Genomic DNA, 15,993 nt, shown 5'->3' with positions numbered 1-15,993 from the left:
GCAGGGCAAGACTGCTTGTGTTTCTGACCCTCATTAGGAGTCAAGGAAGAGGATCCTGGAAAACCAGGTTTGACTCATGTTAAAGGATAACTAATCTGTCTGCCAGGATCTTGGAATTAAATGGAATGGAGGTCATTCCCCACATCCCCTAGAGACCTATCACCAGCACATGGCCCAACTGGGGGTGAGGGGAGACTCTTTCCAAGAAGCCCTCAAGCCGTGACTCTTTTTTCACATTTTTATTTAAAAACAAAAATTGCTCAAAATGAGACCAGTCAGAGCTCAATAGAGGGGAAGGTGTATGGGGTTGAGAGAGAGAAACAGGCCTGGCTGTAGCATGGAAGGTACAAAACTAGAAACTTCTCAATAAAAAAAAAATCTGTACAAATAGTCCTAAGTACATAAATAAAAACAAGCAGGTAAAATTAGTTGAGACATGAAGTGGGGCGAGGGTCCAAGAACTCTCACCACAGCTGTAGCAACTGGAAGCCCGGAAGGGAGATGGCCTAAGAGAGTTTGAGTCGTTTCAAAACAGAGTTTGGCGTTTCTTGAATCCGAAACAGAGCCAGAGGCAAGCTGGCACTCCATCCCCAGTGGGCCGAGCATGGACAGCGATGCCAAAAGACCTGTGTGCGACACTCCATGGCAAGTGTGTAATTTCAAGAGACGTTAGCAGATGTAAGTTCTGATGTTGTTCGGAAAGGCTGCTACGGATACACATCAGATGTATCGTGCTGTAGACACAAACCAGCATGAGACAGGTATTGCTTAGGGTGGGCAAGTATTGCTTTTAAGGGCAGTTTGCTACATGGCAGGGCATTAGTGCAGCCACCAAAACGACCAAGGAAAAGGGCGCATTGTTCCAGAGCAAAGGGGCAGCTGGGGGAGGGGGTGCTGTCAAGCCGGCTGGATCCCACCACTGTGTTGGATCCAGCTCCACCCTGGCCTCTCCTGCGAGGGAAAGGGAAGACGTGCAGGAAGAATATCCAGCGCTGCCTTCGTGAGTGACCACGTTACATAACTGTCCGAAATTCTGTTCTTTCAATATTTTACGATTACCGAAATATTAAATCACATGAACTCTTTCAACTCTGCCATTGGCAAAGTGAAACTTTTGGAAGACAAGGTTTTGATCCTGTCCCCTCTTCCCCCCCAATGAATCGGCTCTCTGTGAGTCCGCTGGTCTCCTCCCTGGAACAACGAGAGCCCCCGGCCGGCCAAGGAAGAATAATGGGACCAGAGTCCTGCAGGCCCTGTTGGAATGGAACTGGAGTAGGGGCAGACGGCTAGCCAGCCCATTCAGGACTGCCTACGGCCTATGCTGCTGTATTGCACACAGGCTTTTCAGCTGAGGAACAGGTGTTTGGCAGGCACATCATTTCCCTTCCGACAAAACTGTCAATCCAAGGAGTGCTTCTTCACCGTCTTCCGTTTGGGAGAGTGGCTTAGAACAGTGGCCCAAATTCATCCTGATGGTCCACTTGGCTGCTTGTTTGCCAATCTCAGCCAGACTTAAGGGCTTGAAGACGTTTTAGCAGCACCAGGGTACTAAACATAATTACAGTCTACTTGTAACCTTTATTATTTTTTAAAGATTATGACACCAGTTTAAAAACTGCATTCCTTCTGCCGTCTCAGCATACCTGTTGTCCCTGGCTGCTGTCAGGCTGTTGCCTTCACTGTGAACATTAGAAATTCCTGTTTATGAGCGGGTCACTTGGGGGCGATGACTCCCCTCCTTTTGGTGAGACTAACCTCCTGCGAATTCCATAGCGGGCAGGGGGGTTTAGGAGGGTGGGGAGCCTGAGAGCAATCCCGGTGGCCTACTCCAAGGCTAGTCGTTCCCTTTGCCGGTTCCAGCATTCCCAGGATGGGTCACGAGAAGCCACTGTCGGAAATGATGGCCAGCGCCATTCCTAGAGCTCCCTTCTGGTTTGGAAGTCTTTCCTTGTCCAGTGTGAGCAATGCAGCTGCAAAGGCTCCAAGGGGCTTAGCCAAAAAGGAAGCCGTTTTATTATCAATTCTCGCCAGGGTCAGGATCCCGCGCAGCAGCCACAAAACCTTGCCCCTACACCTCGGACAACCCCTTTCCGTTCTACCCAAATCAACCAACCCTGCACCATTCATTTGACAAAGGAAGGGGGAAGCACAAGGTGGTATATTAACAAACTTCCCAATAACTAGCAGCAACACAGTTTTTTTTTCCTTATCGAAACAAACATTCCCCTTTCTCCCCTTAAACAAAGCACGGGAGCCCAGAAAATATTCCGCGGGTTAGGGGTGGGGTGGGGGGAATTGTCCCTTGGAGAAGGTGCAGTTGGCCGGTTCAGGATATGGTAATGAACTGCAAGAACATGTGAGGTAGATGTGGAGTGAACAATGACGTAAGACTGGAACGGGTGAGCGTAATGATGATGGGGAGATCTGAACCGGGGTGTTTGTTGTTCGTAGCACCAACAGCTTCCGAAGAGGCCAGGTTTGGATGCAAGCATGGGGCTGGTAGATGGCCTTTCTGGGTGATGGAGCTCGCTTTTCTTTTTAGCAAGACCAGCCTTTAAAAGGGGCTAGAGAGTAGAGGCTTCACTGCAGCCTGCGGGTCTTGGAGGCAGCTGGCTGCTTCCTTCTCCAGTGTGGTGGATGGCTGGATGGGGGCAAGAGATACAAGATGGGCTTGCGGGGGGGGGGGGTTTGCAAAGCTGGGGCAGAGAGCACAGGGTCTTGGGAGTGGGGCTTAGGACAGGGCTGGGGAAGGGAAGCCAACAGGAAAAGGCCTTTACTGGACGGGAAGTTTTAAAGTGCAGGGAGCAGTTCCCCCACTGGCAGAATGGGATAGGGGAAATCAAGGCACAAGATTAATAATCTAGCAGCTCAAGAGATGCGCTCCAGCTCCTTGCATCCAGTCCCCATGTCTAGGCACTCTGGCCCCCAGAGCACGGGTTTAGCTTGCTGCCAGTTGCTCACCATTGACATCCGGAATGCACTAAAGAGCCAAGAGTAGGACCTCCCTGTCCCGTGTCAGCGCAGCAAGAAGCTTTGGGGGAACCGTCAGGGCTCAGGTGAATGATGATGCATTCCAAGAATGATGATGCAGCCGAGTGCCTTCCTGCCCGCTCTCCCTGGAGCTGTTGGAAGCTGGTCCCTGCAGCCAACTGAGGGTCTTGATGAGGGTTGGTGGGAACCCAGCACTTGCCCAGCTGCCTGCCAGGCGTGGGAGGATGGGACGAGAGTGAAGTCATGGGGTGAAAACCGGGGCCAGTTTGGCTTTAGTGTCTTGGGGGGGGGGGGGGGGGGGAGAAAGCTCGGAAATGCATTTGGAGAAAGGGGGTGGGCAGGAGAACAGGGCTTAGGACCACAAAGAAGCCTGCAGTGATGAAGGGTATGGTCAACATCTATGCCCACAGCACACACTCTTGCTCATTCCTGCAGGCACGCACACACACACACACACACACACACACGTCTTTGCGTCCACCCTTACATCCTGCCCCCCCTCCACTGTCGCCATTTTGTCTTCATCTTCTGCCTCTACTTTGCTGCTGTCTCAACCCACTCTCAGTTCTTCCCTTCCCTTTACACCTTTGCCACAACCCCCATCTTTCCTGGCTCCTCTTCTGTTCTCTTCCAACATCCTTACTGGGCAACTGTAGGGGGCATCTTAGACCCTCTGCCTGTTCAGAGACCATCATTCTTTTCAGTACCTCTGGCAAATGGGAAAGGAGGGGGGGGGAAGCCACTTGGACGCAGAGGCGTCAGCATGGAAGACAAGGCTGAGCTGGTTCCCCAGACACCTGCCAGCTTCACACTCTGGACCCCCAAGGACAAGCTACCAGTTGGACTTGCTCCTTTTTGCCCAGACTCCCCTCTTCTGCCAAGTGATCCCCCAACCAGGAACCCTGGTGTTAGTATGGTGGGCTGCTTTTGCTGGGGCAGGCACAGACTCTCAGGAACACACCCAGGCTAGACATTGAGACCGATGGAACAAGTCTGCACATTGCAGAGACCAGTATGCAGGAGCGGGTATGCGTGCGCATGCACACTCAGGAGAACTCATAAGCTGTCCCAGGAAATGGGGGGGGGGGGCTTTGATATGTTTGCGTGGTCTGTAGTCACGGGGTTCCCTCCGCAAGACGGGATGTGGGATTCTGCATAGGCGATAGTGATGGGTTACAAATGCGTTACTGCACTGCAGGATGTCATCTGCACAGCTGACATTTGCACACCTGTGACAGGTCATTTAAATGAAGGCAGCTATTCAGCATACTGATCACATTCTGTGGTTTGGGACAAACGGCTTTTACGTGAAATCCCAGTTCTACAGGAGACCTGTGTCTTGAGGATACTAAGTGAAAAGCAGAAAGCAATGCAAGTTTCTCATATCAGTTTCTGACCCAAGACTTGAAGTTCTGTTTTAGGATAACACTGGTATTTAAAACTGCTGGCTTCCAGCATTGGTTTTCTCAATGCAAGCCTGTGGATTAGGTAGCCAGCACAGGTAGACAGCAGCTTCCTGATCCAAGCACGGAAAATGAAAAGAAAACCTGGCTACCAGTTTAGTGTTGTTGTTTTTAATGTTCTTCTCCGATTGAGAATGTGGTACTAAAAATGTCAGAATGGAAAATGTGTGCAGGAGACAGAATTCATACCGCCTGTCCCCTAAATGAGAGCACTAAAGCTGCTCGTCCCCACTGTGCAAGCAGAAATAGCGTTGCAATTTGAGCAGGAAACAAGAAGCAAAACTGATTGATCAGCCAGGGACCTGAAGCTCTGCTGCCTCAATCCCATTCTAGCCCTTAACCCATTAGTTGCACATAGCAACAGGTGGCTTGCATCTCTGTGGGTGCTAAATGATAGCCCCAAGTTCAGTGGGGCTAGTAAATGGGTACTGCAATGTATCTACAGATCTGGGACTATCTCATTGCTTTCAATGGCCCAATCTTATGCAAGTTCATTTGAAAAGAAACCTCTGTGAATTTTATGGGACCGGCCCCCAGGTAAAATTCCAGAACTTATTGTTCTGTACTCTTTTCTCACCCTACAGAGATTGGTTCAGGGTGTGGTCCTAATTTGATCGCTTTAGGGCAGGGGTGGTAGATGTCCATGGACTACAATTCCCATGAGCTCCTGCCAGCACCATGTTGAGAGGGGCTCATGGGAATTGTAGTCCACGGATGTCTAGAGAGCCACAATTTGGCCACCCCTGTGGGAAAGGGATAACGTTGGCTGTCAGACAACATTGACTGTAGGCATACAGAATACTTAACAATGGTTAATTTTCCTTAACCAGGATTAAGCAATATATACGAGTAACATGGGATGAAAAATTGCTTGTAAAACAAACTAAAAACGTGGTTTGAAGCAAGTTTATAGACTACAGTTTGCATTAACCACAACTGGGCAGTGTACAAAGTGGACTGCAGTTAAAGCCATTTCCCTGCCCGTTTCCAAGATGACGAACGGATCTTGTTGGCAGCTGTTATTTATGGCCTGCAGGGATAGCAACCGTGGCCCTGGTTCCCTCCACAACGGGAATCTTAACCAAGATTAGGACAACTGGCAGGGTTAGTGCTAATCATTGCCTGTCGCCACAAAAGGGGGGACATAAATAAGAGTTAGAATTTTTTAAAAGAAATCACTGGATAAAGATAAACATTTACCATTCTTAGGCACAAGCACCAAATTTGGGGCACTAGACCTGAGACTGAATAAACACATCCCTCCTGCTAGTATTAAAGGTCCAGCGTTTCCCCAGTTCTGCTAATTTAAGTCCAGAAGTTTTCCGAAAAGGGTGTGCAAGCAAAATCATGGGCACTGACAAAAACCAGGAGACTTTCACCCCCAAATTCATATTTTCCAAAAAACTGAAGTTAGGACTGTGGTATGTTAAATCTAAATATTTTAAGCACTACCCTGGTTCCATTTTCTTTCTTTCTTTCTTTCTTTCTTTCTTTCTTTCTTTCTTTCTTTCTTTCTTTCTTTCTTTCTTTCTTTCTTTCTTTCTTTCTTTCTTTCTTTCTTTCTTTCTTTCTTTCTCCCCCCCCACAAGGCCATAATTTGGGTCCTATTAGTCCCTTATTTGCTGTTGCCTAGCAGCCTCACAGGTCAGGTGGTGGTGACTGTCTACAGGGCCATTTCCTTGCACAAATCACACTGAAAGGCAAAGGAAGGCAAAGGAAGGCAGGCAAAGAGCTCCGATGCCTGGGAGCAGCTCCCATTCATTTCGGAAGGGTGCAAGAGAATTACTTGTTGCGTTGTGCCCCTAAGGCCATGATTCAAACAGCTGTCAGGACATGCTTTGCCTATGCAGAGCACCTTCTGCACTTATAAAAACACTTCTCCTAAAAGCAGCAACTTCCTCTTTGTGAAACAGGGAGGAACTTTGGGAGTAGTCCCTGATGCAACGCAAGGAACTGTTGCCAGGTGACACCCCTCCCCTACCAAAAAAAAAGCACCTCCAACCAGCAAGCATTTGCACTGCCTCTAAGACTCTTTCGACTGCAGTCCATATCTGGAGGATCCTTGGAACCTGCTAGTTAGCTCCTATGCCAGCAGGTGCAAGATGCCCAAAGAGCTACACGTCCTTACTTTTTAAAAAAACCTGCCATTGCTGGCATCTTAGGGGTGTGATGACATCGGCAGAGGAAGGAAGCCAGCAGTGTGGGATGCCAACCCCTCGGAGAGTGAGGCTTTTCCTGTGCCAACTGGGAGGCAGCCGTTCAGATGCAGGAGGACAAAAGGGGTTGGCCTGGCCGCATCCGCATTGCTGGGCATTAAAATGGTCACGGGACCATTCGAGATCCTGTTTTCAAGACTCTTTTGCCCATTTTCCATTCCCAAATTATTACATCTGGATCGACCAAAGAAGCGTCAACCCTTAGATTCACAGTGGTTTCAAAACCACATTGGCCCAAATGAAGGCACTTGAGTCTAGCTCAGAAACTTGCAGGGAAACCCCCAGGCTGAGTTGATTCAGGCAGCAAATGGATCTGGGGCATGGATCGCGAGATCCTAAGAGTTCTCTACCAGCGCTGGGATCTGAGGCGTTAAGTGGGAGAGTTGTCTCTTGGGAACTCCTAGGGCGTTTCCCTGCTGCCCCTGCCATCTAAGAGCTCCTGCAGCAGAGGGGGCACCTACAGCCCAGACTAAGGAACTGAAGCAAGGCGACAGGTGGGTGTGATGATGAACCCTTCATGTTTCAAAACCTCAAGCACTCTTGTGTGGAGATAAACCTGATCCGACTCACAGACTCAGGACAGTACTAAAAACTCTTTTAGAAACAAAAAAAGGAAAGAAAAAACAAAGTGTCCTGAGAAATACACAACCCCAATTAAGCAGGAATCCCTTCCTCAAATGCCACCCTGTCTCTCTCTCTCACACACACACTCTCATTCACTCTTGCTCTTCCTGGCTCACATGACACCCGTATAGCCTCTGCAATTAGACCTCCCTGATTGTCAGCGGCATAAGAGCTATTTTCTCAAAAGTGTTTGGGCAAGGAAGGGAGAGAGAAGAGAAGGCAAGGTTTGCCATGATCACAAAGCAACTTTTAAAAACAAAGTGGAAGGGACAACTTCATGCCAGCCGGGTTGGGGAGGTTTTATGATGGTGGAGAAGGGAAGACTTTTTAGCACCAGTAGGTTGGGGAAAGCGACTGGGGTGGGGTGGGGAAATCGGGAGGAAACATGCAGAGGAGTCTAAAGCACTTGGTACCTTCAAGAGGCTCTCCAGAGAAACGCACTGTAGGAAGGGACGGATTATTGCACATAAGTCTCCTGCTATTGCGAATCTGGGGAGCCAGCAACCAAGGGCTGGGGGCAGGGTGGACGTGCATAGTAACTAGGATCTGTGTTGGGGGTGGGGTGGGGGAAGCACAGCCATCCCCTGCAAGGTGCTAGATGCTCCCTGGTTTTTTTGTTGTTTTGTTTAAAGCAACCGGAACAGACCTCCCCCAGTTCCCGCCAGTCAAAGTTCCATCGCCTGCCCCCCAACGGGCTCGTCAAGAGAAGAGATGCACTGAGCACCTGGGCTCGACAAGCATGCGGGAATTGGAGATGGGCATACGGCAGCACAGTCCAGACCGCAGGCGGCAGAAGGCACTGTGTGTGTGTGTGTGTGTGTCCCAGGGGCCAAGCTCTGCAGCTGGCAACATGTCCGTTCCGTGTCCACGAATCCAGAAGCGACGACACATCACTGGCAGCAGATTCCTCAATCAGTTTATTGTTCCCCTGGTCCAGGGCGTGGGGGAGAGGTGAGGGGAGATCCAGGTGGAAGCAAAGAAGGATTCGCGCAGAAGCTCAAATCAGGGTCCAAAGCATCCAGCAAGAACCGGTCCCGTTGGACAGAGCGACGGGCAGAAATCGAGGTCTGGAGCAAACTCTGTTTCTCTCTCTCTCTCTCTCTCTCTCTCTCGGCTGGGGCAGAGTTTATGCCAAGAAATAAAAATGTCTCCGTCCACCAGATGCCACCAGCCCACAGCCGTACCCTCCGTCTTGACAGGATTCATTGGAAACCCCTCTTGCTGCCATTCCAAGTTCAACTCTTCTTTTTTTGTTGTTGTAAATTTCCTTTTTTGTTGATTTTTTTTTGCAGATTTCCTTTTTTGTTTTTTTGTAAATTTGTCTTTTTTAGAAAAAAAAATTACCCTCTTGAAATAATAAAATAAATCCTTTCAAAGCAAAATCCCTCCCGCCCCTCCCGTCCCTCCGACGAAGAAGAAGAAAAAGTCTGCACTGATTTTTATCCTACTGTGGCGAGGTGGGGGCTGTTCTCCGAGTGTTTTCTTACAAAACAACGAAAAATATTCAAACACTTTTGCATATCTGTCCTTTAAAAAAAAGACTTTTTAAACAACAAAAGGAAACAAAAAGAAAACAATTCAAAGGAGCAAACATTTCCTCTCAGAGGCGTGGAGCAATCTTTCCAAAAGAGAGAGGAAAAATATATGTGTATATATATATATATATATATATATATATATATATACACACATATATATTGTTCTTCTCTGGGGACTTCGTGGCATCCAAAATGCTTTCCTTTGCTGTTAAGAAAGTAAACGCGGAAACACACACGCGTGTACACGCCCCAAAATGGTTTCCTCATATTAAAATAGTCCTTAGTCCATCTGTACATTTAAGAGTGGGGAGTCTTATGTTTTCCATCCCCACTCTAACCTCCTTTGGTTCCTTGGTGTCAAAAGTCTGTTGTGGTTATTTTCTTTTAAAAAAAAAAACAACAACCTTTTTCTTTGCAGGAAAACAAAACAAAAAACAACCAAAAACAAAAATGGTTCCATCTTCTAAATGCAGCACAAATAAAAAAATTTTTAAAAACCCCTAAGTTGTCTCCCTTGAAGTGATTGCTCAGGGCTGAGCCACTCGATCATGCTAGAAGGATGGAAAACGGAAGCAGTTGCCAGCGTGGGTGGCAGGACCAGGTTGGACCCAGACGTGGTCAGCGCTGGCGGAAGCAGAAAAGGATCTCTTGCCGGTAGGAGTCCCATCCCTCCTCCTTCCGCTGGGCCCACTGAGACCGTCCTTGCAGGTCTCCGGCCCCAGCCCTTCTTGAAAGGAACAGACAGGATGCAGCATTACACCACAATGAAAGGCAGATCTGAGCACAATCAAAACTCTATCGCCATTTTATTCCGCCCGTCCTCCAGGAACATGCATGGCCCTCTTCCCCGCTTCAGACTCACAAAACCAGACTAGGCTAAGAGAATGCGTGACCAGCCCTAGGTCAGTCACTTGTTGAACTTTGTGGCTTGAATGAGGACTGCAGCTTAGCTTGGCCCCAGTCTCTCAATTCCTGCACGGTTGCTGGCCCTCCCTAATCCGCCACTGCAGCCGATCGTGGCCCACTCAGGCAGCAGGAGACTGTGCCACGGGCTGAAGCGACTGGGGGAGGGGCTACCCCCATCTTCAGGCACAACTGGCTGGGAAACTGAGCCCAGTGTTTCTGCCCCCTTCTCGTGTGGCCAGATACCGGGACAGAGGGCCCTTCTACCTCTGAGGCTGCGGCAGCACAGTGTGATCCAAGCGCATTGGCACCTGTGTCCTCATCATTGCACTTACTAGATTTTTAAAACCCCATCTTTCCTCCAGGGCTTGGAAACTCATGTGCATTACACTTCTTCCGTACCCCAGTTTACTGTCACAACAACCCTGCGAGGTAGGCTATGCAGAGAAAGATACTGGCTAGTCCAAGATCACCGAATGAGAGGAATAAGATGTGATCATCTGACAACCTGCTCACTATACATCTTGTGTACTCCAAGCAGATATTGGCAGGCAGATCTCTAAATCTAAGGCTGCCAAACACAGAAGGATGGAAGCCTGGCTGCTGTTCCTGAGCCAGATTCAGGAGGGCAGCATAGAAATTTAATATCAACAACCTCAACAACAAAAATAATATGACAATTTCTGCAGGAAATGCTGGAGGAACAAGGAATGTGAAAGCATAAGATGCATGCATCTATCTTTGATGTGCCTCCTGAAAGAAACACCATTATAATGCTGGTGGTCCCTGCATTTCGGATCCAGTTTTCCAATCAACTACCAAGGTTCGTACTGAAATCTCCTTGTTACTCCAGGTTTTGGCTGAAGAAGCTAGAGGAAAAGCAATAGCTCAAAATACAGCCTGACCTCCGTAATAAGTATTTCCTATACTGACTGCTTCTTTCCACTTTTTTTTTGATGGCCATCTGCCACCCCACATCACCCCTAACCCCGCCTTACCTGTTGTTACTTGTTGTACTGATACGAGTAGGCAGCGTGATCCGATGGGGACTCCACTGTCACGTGGCTCTGCTGGCCACTGTTCTCCTGTGACAAAACACCCAGCAGGGGATCAGGGATTACAGGACATCCTTCCCAAAAACATGCAGTCCCCTTATGCTGGGCAATGTTGAGCTGCTAAAACTCCTCACTTTGATTTGGACTAAGGGGCTGGGCTGCTGTAAAGGAGGCCTTCAAGTACCTGCAGTGCCTCCACCCCGGGGGTAGGCAGTCAGCATCTCAGGGGCTCAATCCAGCAGCCTAAGCAAGGGGCCAGGTGGATTCTGAGGGCCCCACGGCCCTGATCCTTATTATTATTATTATCATTATTTCGATTTGTGTGACTGCTGCTCTCGGAAACCGGCTCGCGACGGTTCACAATATTTCAATACAAATACAGTACATTAAAAACCATTAAAATTCCATCTCTTAGGATGCTCAACTGCTGAAGCCAACAAATGAAGCAAGGCCTGGGGCATGTCTGGCAGGACAGGAAGGGGGGAAATGCTGCTAACAGGTTAGTGGCAACTGAGGAAGAACGGATTGTGCTTGTCTCTTCTGCTCACAGGGACTTCAGGCCTATCCGTGGCTAGGGGTGTGAACCCTGGGCAAACGCCAAGGCTCTCCTAACCTGACGGCTACAGCTCAGAGGCGGCAGGAGTGAGTTTGCTGGGGCAGATATCTTCTCTGCATTTAGACGCCTCTGTTCCCTCTTCTCTTGTCAATGACTGAAGTATTTGTCTACTTTTATTATTGTATTTCAAATTGATTTGAGTCAACTCTGGGAAGAAACATGTATAAATAAATAGGTCAAAACGATTCCTTTCCCAGGGTGCCAACAGCAACAGATGTCTGGCAGGCCCTCCTCTTGGAATGCCACCCTCATCTGATCACGGCCTGGGCCACCAACACTGGAGAAAAGTCCTTGGTCTAGTCCTCAAGAGACGGTGGCCCAAGCCTCTAGTGATGACAGAATCTGTGGGTCCAAGCCATGCTGCTGACCTTCCAGGCCTTGCTAAGTTAAAAGGCAATCCCTGATGGAAACTATTTGCTCTCCAGCGTCCTATATTAACTCAAGCTGGTCCATGAGGGGTTCTAGTAGAAGAGGGAGTGCTCTAAAGCTAAAGGTGAGGAAGGGATTTTGTAAACATCCCAAAAAATCACGACAGACACAATTTCCACAGGGGGATTTCTCCCCCCCCCCCCCCCGCATAGGATACAGGAAACCTAAATATTAAGTGGGAACATTCACATGATGCCCTGCTTACTCATGCTTACTCTTGTGGACTTCCTGGGGTTTTCCAACTTAAAGTGAATCAATAACAAACCTATTTTGTTTGGTGCAGTGGTTAGGAGCGCGGACTTCTAATCTGGCGAGCCGGGTTTGATTCCCCGCTCCTTCCCCACATGCAACCAGATGGGTGAACTTGGGTTCACCATGACACTGATAATGCTGTTCTGACTGAGCAGTGATATCAGGGCTCTCTCAGGCTCACCTCCCTCACAGGGTGTCTGTTGTGGGGAGAGGAAAGGGAAGGTGACTGTAAACTGCTTTAAGAATCCTTCTGGTAGGGAAAAGCGACATGTAAGAACCAGCTCTTCTTCTATTTTTATCTAGAACAAAGCAGGCAACTGTAGGGTAGATGCAAGTGGAGAGTTCATCTGGACTCTTTCCCTGTCACCTCCACGAAGCAATTCATGGCGTAGCTTTGCCTCCCCTCCAGCCCTTCCACTTTCGCTCCTGAGTTCTACTGTAGCCATTAGGGGCCCAGCACCTGGGCACAGGCATGGCAGAGGAACACCTACTTGCCTGGCCCTGTTTGGCCCTAGGCCCACAAAGGCAGACCCAGGCAAGACCCCAGCTGAAGCAGCAGGTGGATTTATTGATTTATTTATTGATGCCCCCCCCAGAACACCCCATGAAACCAACACTGCATAGAAGTTATGCTTGAAACAATAGCTATACTGATGCTGCTGCTGGTTCTGGAATGTGGATTTAAACTTTTTTATAATGTCTTAGTTGTGTTATTTTTATTCCTTTTGTTGTACACTGCCTTGAGCCGGTTCCCAGGAGAGCAATATAAAAATCACCAAATAATTTTTTTTAATTGATTCAATTTCTTGGCCGCCCCTCTCTGGCAGCAGATTCAGGGTGGCTAACATCAGTGAACATCTCAGCCAATATGCAGCCTTGTGGTGCTGATGCACAGACATGAGTGTGCAGGTTTATAAATCACCGCTATGCAAGAGAAAGACACTGGGAGCACTGCAGCTTAAGCAGGAAGACAGGAGAGAGATCCTTACCTCAACTGCAACGCTGGAGGAAGGCACAGGTGTGTACTGGGGGATGTAGGCTCCTTGCATAGCTGCTGCCGCTGGCATATACTAGAAATACAGGCAGAGAAGAGATGTCAGACGGGTGGCGAGACATATAAGGAGAAACTCCTCCAAGTTAGGATGGGGTGTGTGTGTGGTCCTTACCGTTCCAGCATTGCTGAGAGACAGATGGCCCAGCTGCTGGGTTAGTGGCCCCATCATGGAGGTAGGCTGGATGGAAATCGCATGATCCATTGCTGGGGTCAGCACAGTCCCCTGTTTAGCAACAAAAATAGTGAGAGGGAGGGGAGGGGAGGGAGAGACATGTTAGAAAAGCAGGGCAACCAAGGGATGTGACTCTAAAGCGCATGGAGATTGGGGCAATTTGTGTCAGGAGATCTAGGAACTAAATCAGAACTAAATCGGCAGGCCGCAGAGGAAGCGCTCAGAACAAGCCTGTGTGGTTTTCTGACTGTGATGTGTCAGTGGAAAGTGCTTACAACTGCAGGTCCCCAGTCAGACACAAGCAATATGTTTCTCTGTCCGCCTCCCTCAGTCTTTTCTCCTCCTGAAGCTTAGTCTGCAGCAGGGAAGAGTGAACGTGTATCTGGGACCAGGAAATCCAGCAGGAGTAAAGGAAGTTTTACATAAGTAATGCTCAACTCACTTCTCTGTGTTTATCACGAGCACAACCCCAACTTATGAGCACATTTTATTTTAAAAATTTCCCTCTATTGCTTTCTGTCCTGCACTCAGGCATGAAACATTCCAAACCTACAAGGCCATGTGGGTTGAGAAAACACCCTCAAACAAGGAGGACAGAATCGGGGGGGAGCAGGTCTCACCGTGGGCTGCATGAGGTACGACTGATGGTGCATCCATGATGGGCTGTGAACCTAAAAGCAGCACAGGAAGAGGAAGGTTTAGACACATCCTGATCCCCACAATGGCCCTGACGCATGCGCTATGCCGTTCTCTCCCCCCATCACTGGTGCAAGGAGGGCAGAGGGCAAAAGAATCTAGCCAGCCTGTTGGTTTGCGGCAAGGGTGAGAGTTTAACTGGGGACTTGCTGGCCTGCAGCTAACAATGGTTCGGAAGGCCAAACCAGATCAGCTTGTTGTGCAATTACAAGCAGAGGAGAGGGAAAGGCGTGTGCGTCCTTAAGGGCATGTGAGTGAGAGGAACTGAATGCTTCCCCATAGTCCTTTCCTTGCAGAATCTGGCATTGGAGCTCAGCTGGGAAGAAAAGCACATGAGGAGGCTGTGGAAAGGCTCAAGAACTGATGCAGCAGGTTTGGCACCGCTGCAGGCCCCTTTGACTCTAAAAACTGCACTCCCCAGCATCTGCCAGGCCTCAGAAGGGTTTTGTGAAATGCGTCTGCCAATATCACGTCACAGACAGCCTCTGGCCACTATACTACACCATCTGCTAATACCCCTGACTCCGTATCAGTTTCCAAAGCAATGTATGCGGTGAATTCTATTAGGACATATGGCTCAGTCCACTAAGTGTATTCAAGAGGAGGAGGGTTTGCCCTCACTTCTACTCCAGCCTTTCTCAACCTTTTGACCAGGGAGGCACACTTGACATTTTTTTCAGGCTTTGAGGCATCCTGGAAGTGACATCAGCTAGCCCCGCCCTCCAGAAGTGACATGTCACTGGAAGTTTTAAAAAAAAAACCCTCTTACAAAAAGCTCTCACTTCTTTACAATGTGCATGGCATCACTAATAAAATAAAATGCTTGTTAAATGGGAGGATAGTTTCATTTCTGTGTGTGCAGTTACCTTGCCTGAGCAAACAAAGAAGCATTCATCTCAGCTGTCATAAAGCCCCCCCATGCAAAGCAGCAATTCTTCTCAAGGGAAATGAGCTGAGTAATTTGGAGATCACTTGTGACCTTGGGAGTTCTCCAGGCACCACCAGGAGGTTGGCAATCCTAGCAAGACCTGAGAATATATTTCCCCAAGGTCAGAAATGGCTGCCAGAGAAGGGGGAAACCTGGGAAGGAATCCTTGTGCAGACTGTGCAAAGTCCTTGCACTGGTCCCAGGTGTAGCAGTTCTCAGCTAGGGATGCCAGCCTTCAGGTGGGGGCTGGAGATCCCCTGGGATTACAGCTCATCTCCAGACTACAGAGACCAGTTACCCTGGAGAAGACGGCTGTTTTGCTAGGTGGGCTCTATGGCATTGCCCACCACTGAGGTCCCTTTCCACCCAGGCTGTGTCTCCAAATCACCAGGAATGTCCCAACCTGGCTCTGGCAACCCTAAACCCTCATATCCTGCCGGAAACATGGGAGAATTTGGCAATCCTAGCAGGGTAGCATTGCCAGATCCAGGTGGGGAAACTCCTGAGGATGGAGCTTGGGGAGAACAGGGTCCCCAGTGGGGTCCAGTGCCAACCAACCACTATCCCCAAGCCCTGCAGCCGCTCAGAGCCCTGCCTGGACTCGTGCTTCTGCCAGCCACATGCCCCACTTCCTCCAACCAAGCCTCTGAGCCCCCAGAGCTGCCCAAGAAGAAGAAGAAGAAGAAGAGTTGGTTCTTATATGCCGCTTTTCCCTACCCGAAGGAGGCTCAAAGCGGCTTACAGTCGCCTTCCCATTCCTCCCCCCACAACAGACACCCTGTGGGGTGGGTGAGGCTGAGAGAGCACTGATATCACTGCCCGGTCAGAACAGTTTTATCAGTGCCGTGGCGAGCCCAAGGTCACCCAGCTGGTTGCATGTGGGGGAGCGCAGAATCGAACCTGGCATGCCAGATTACAAGTCCGCACTCCTAACCACTACACCAAACTGGCTCTCCCAGGGCCCTACCTGTTCTCATGCTTCTGTTGGTTGCCCAGGGCCCCTCCCCTCCACACCCCCTCCAGGATCATTGTTGGTTCCTTTGGAAAGGGTTGAAT

General features: G+C 49.2%; 1 protein-coding gene across 7 annotated transcripts in view; it reads right to left on the bottom strand.

Moving 5' to 3' along the window:
• Positions 1–224: 224 nt before the first annotated feature.
• RBMS2 (RNA binding motif single stranded interacting protein 2) overlaps positions 225–15,993 on the bottom strand; it is a 78,654-nt gene continuing 62,885 nt past the window's right edge. For 6 of the 7 annotated variants that reach the window (XM_077328587.1, XM_077328589.1, XM_077328594.1 and 3 more), the window contains exons 10-14: positions 13,934–13,984; positions 13,254–13,364; positions 13,077–13,157; positions 10,734–10,820; positions 225–9,559 (exon numbers count right to left, since the gene is read on the bottom strand). In XM_077328587.1, coding sequence (XP_077184702.1) covers positions 10,740–10,820; positions 13,077–13,157; positions 13,254–13,364; positions 13,934–13,984 — 324 coding nt within the window. In that variant the 3' untranslated portion in view covers positions 225–9,559; positions 10,734–10,739. The remainder of the gene's footprint in view (positions 9,560–10,733; positions 10,821–13,076; positions 13,158–13,253; positions 13,365–13,933; positions 13,985–15,993) is intronic. The other variant, XM_077328588.1, reaches the window with a different exon arrangement.

The sequence above is a fragment of the Paroedura picta genome, chromosome 3, assembly GCF_049243985.1.
Source record: "Paroedura picta isolate Pp20150507F chromosome 3, Ppicta_v3.0, whole genome shotgun sequence".
In the NCBI taxonomy this organism is placed as follows: Eukaryota; Metazoa; Chordata; class Lepidosauria; order Squamata; family Gekkonidae; genus Paroedura; species Paroedura picta.
Note: the sequence above shows the minus strand (reverse complement) of the source record. Positions and strands in the feature narration are given on the sequence as shown.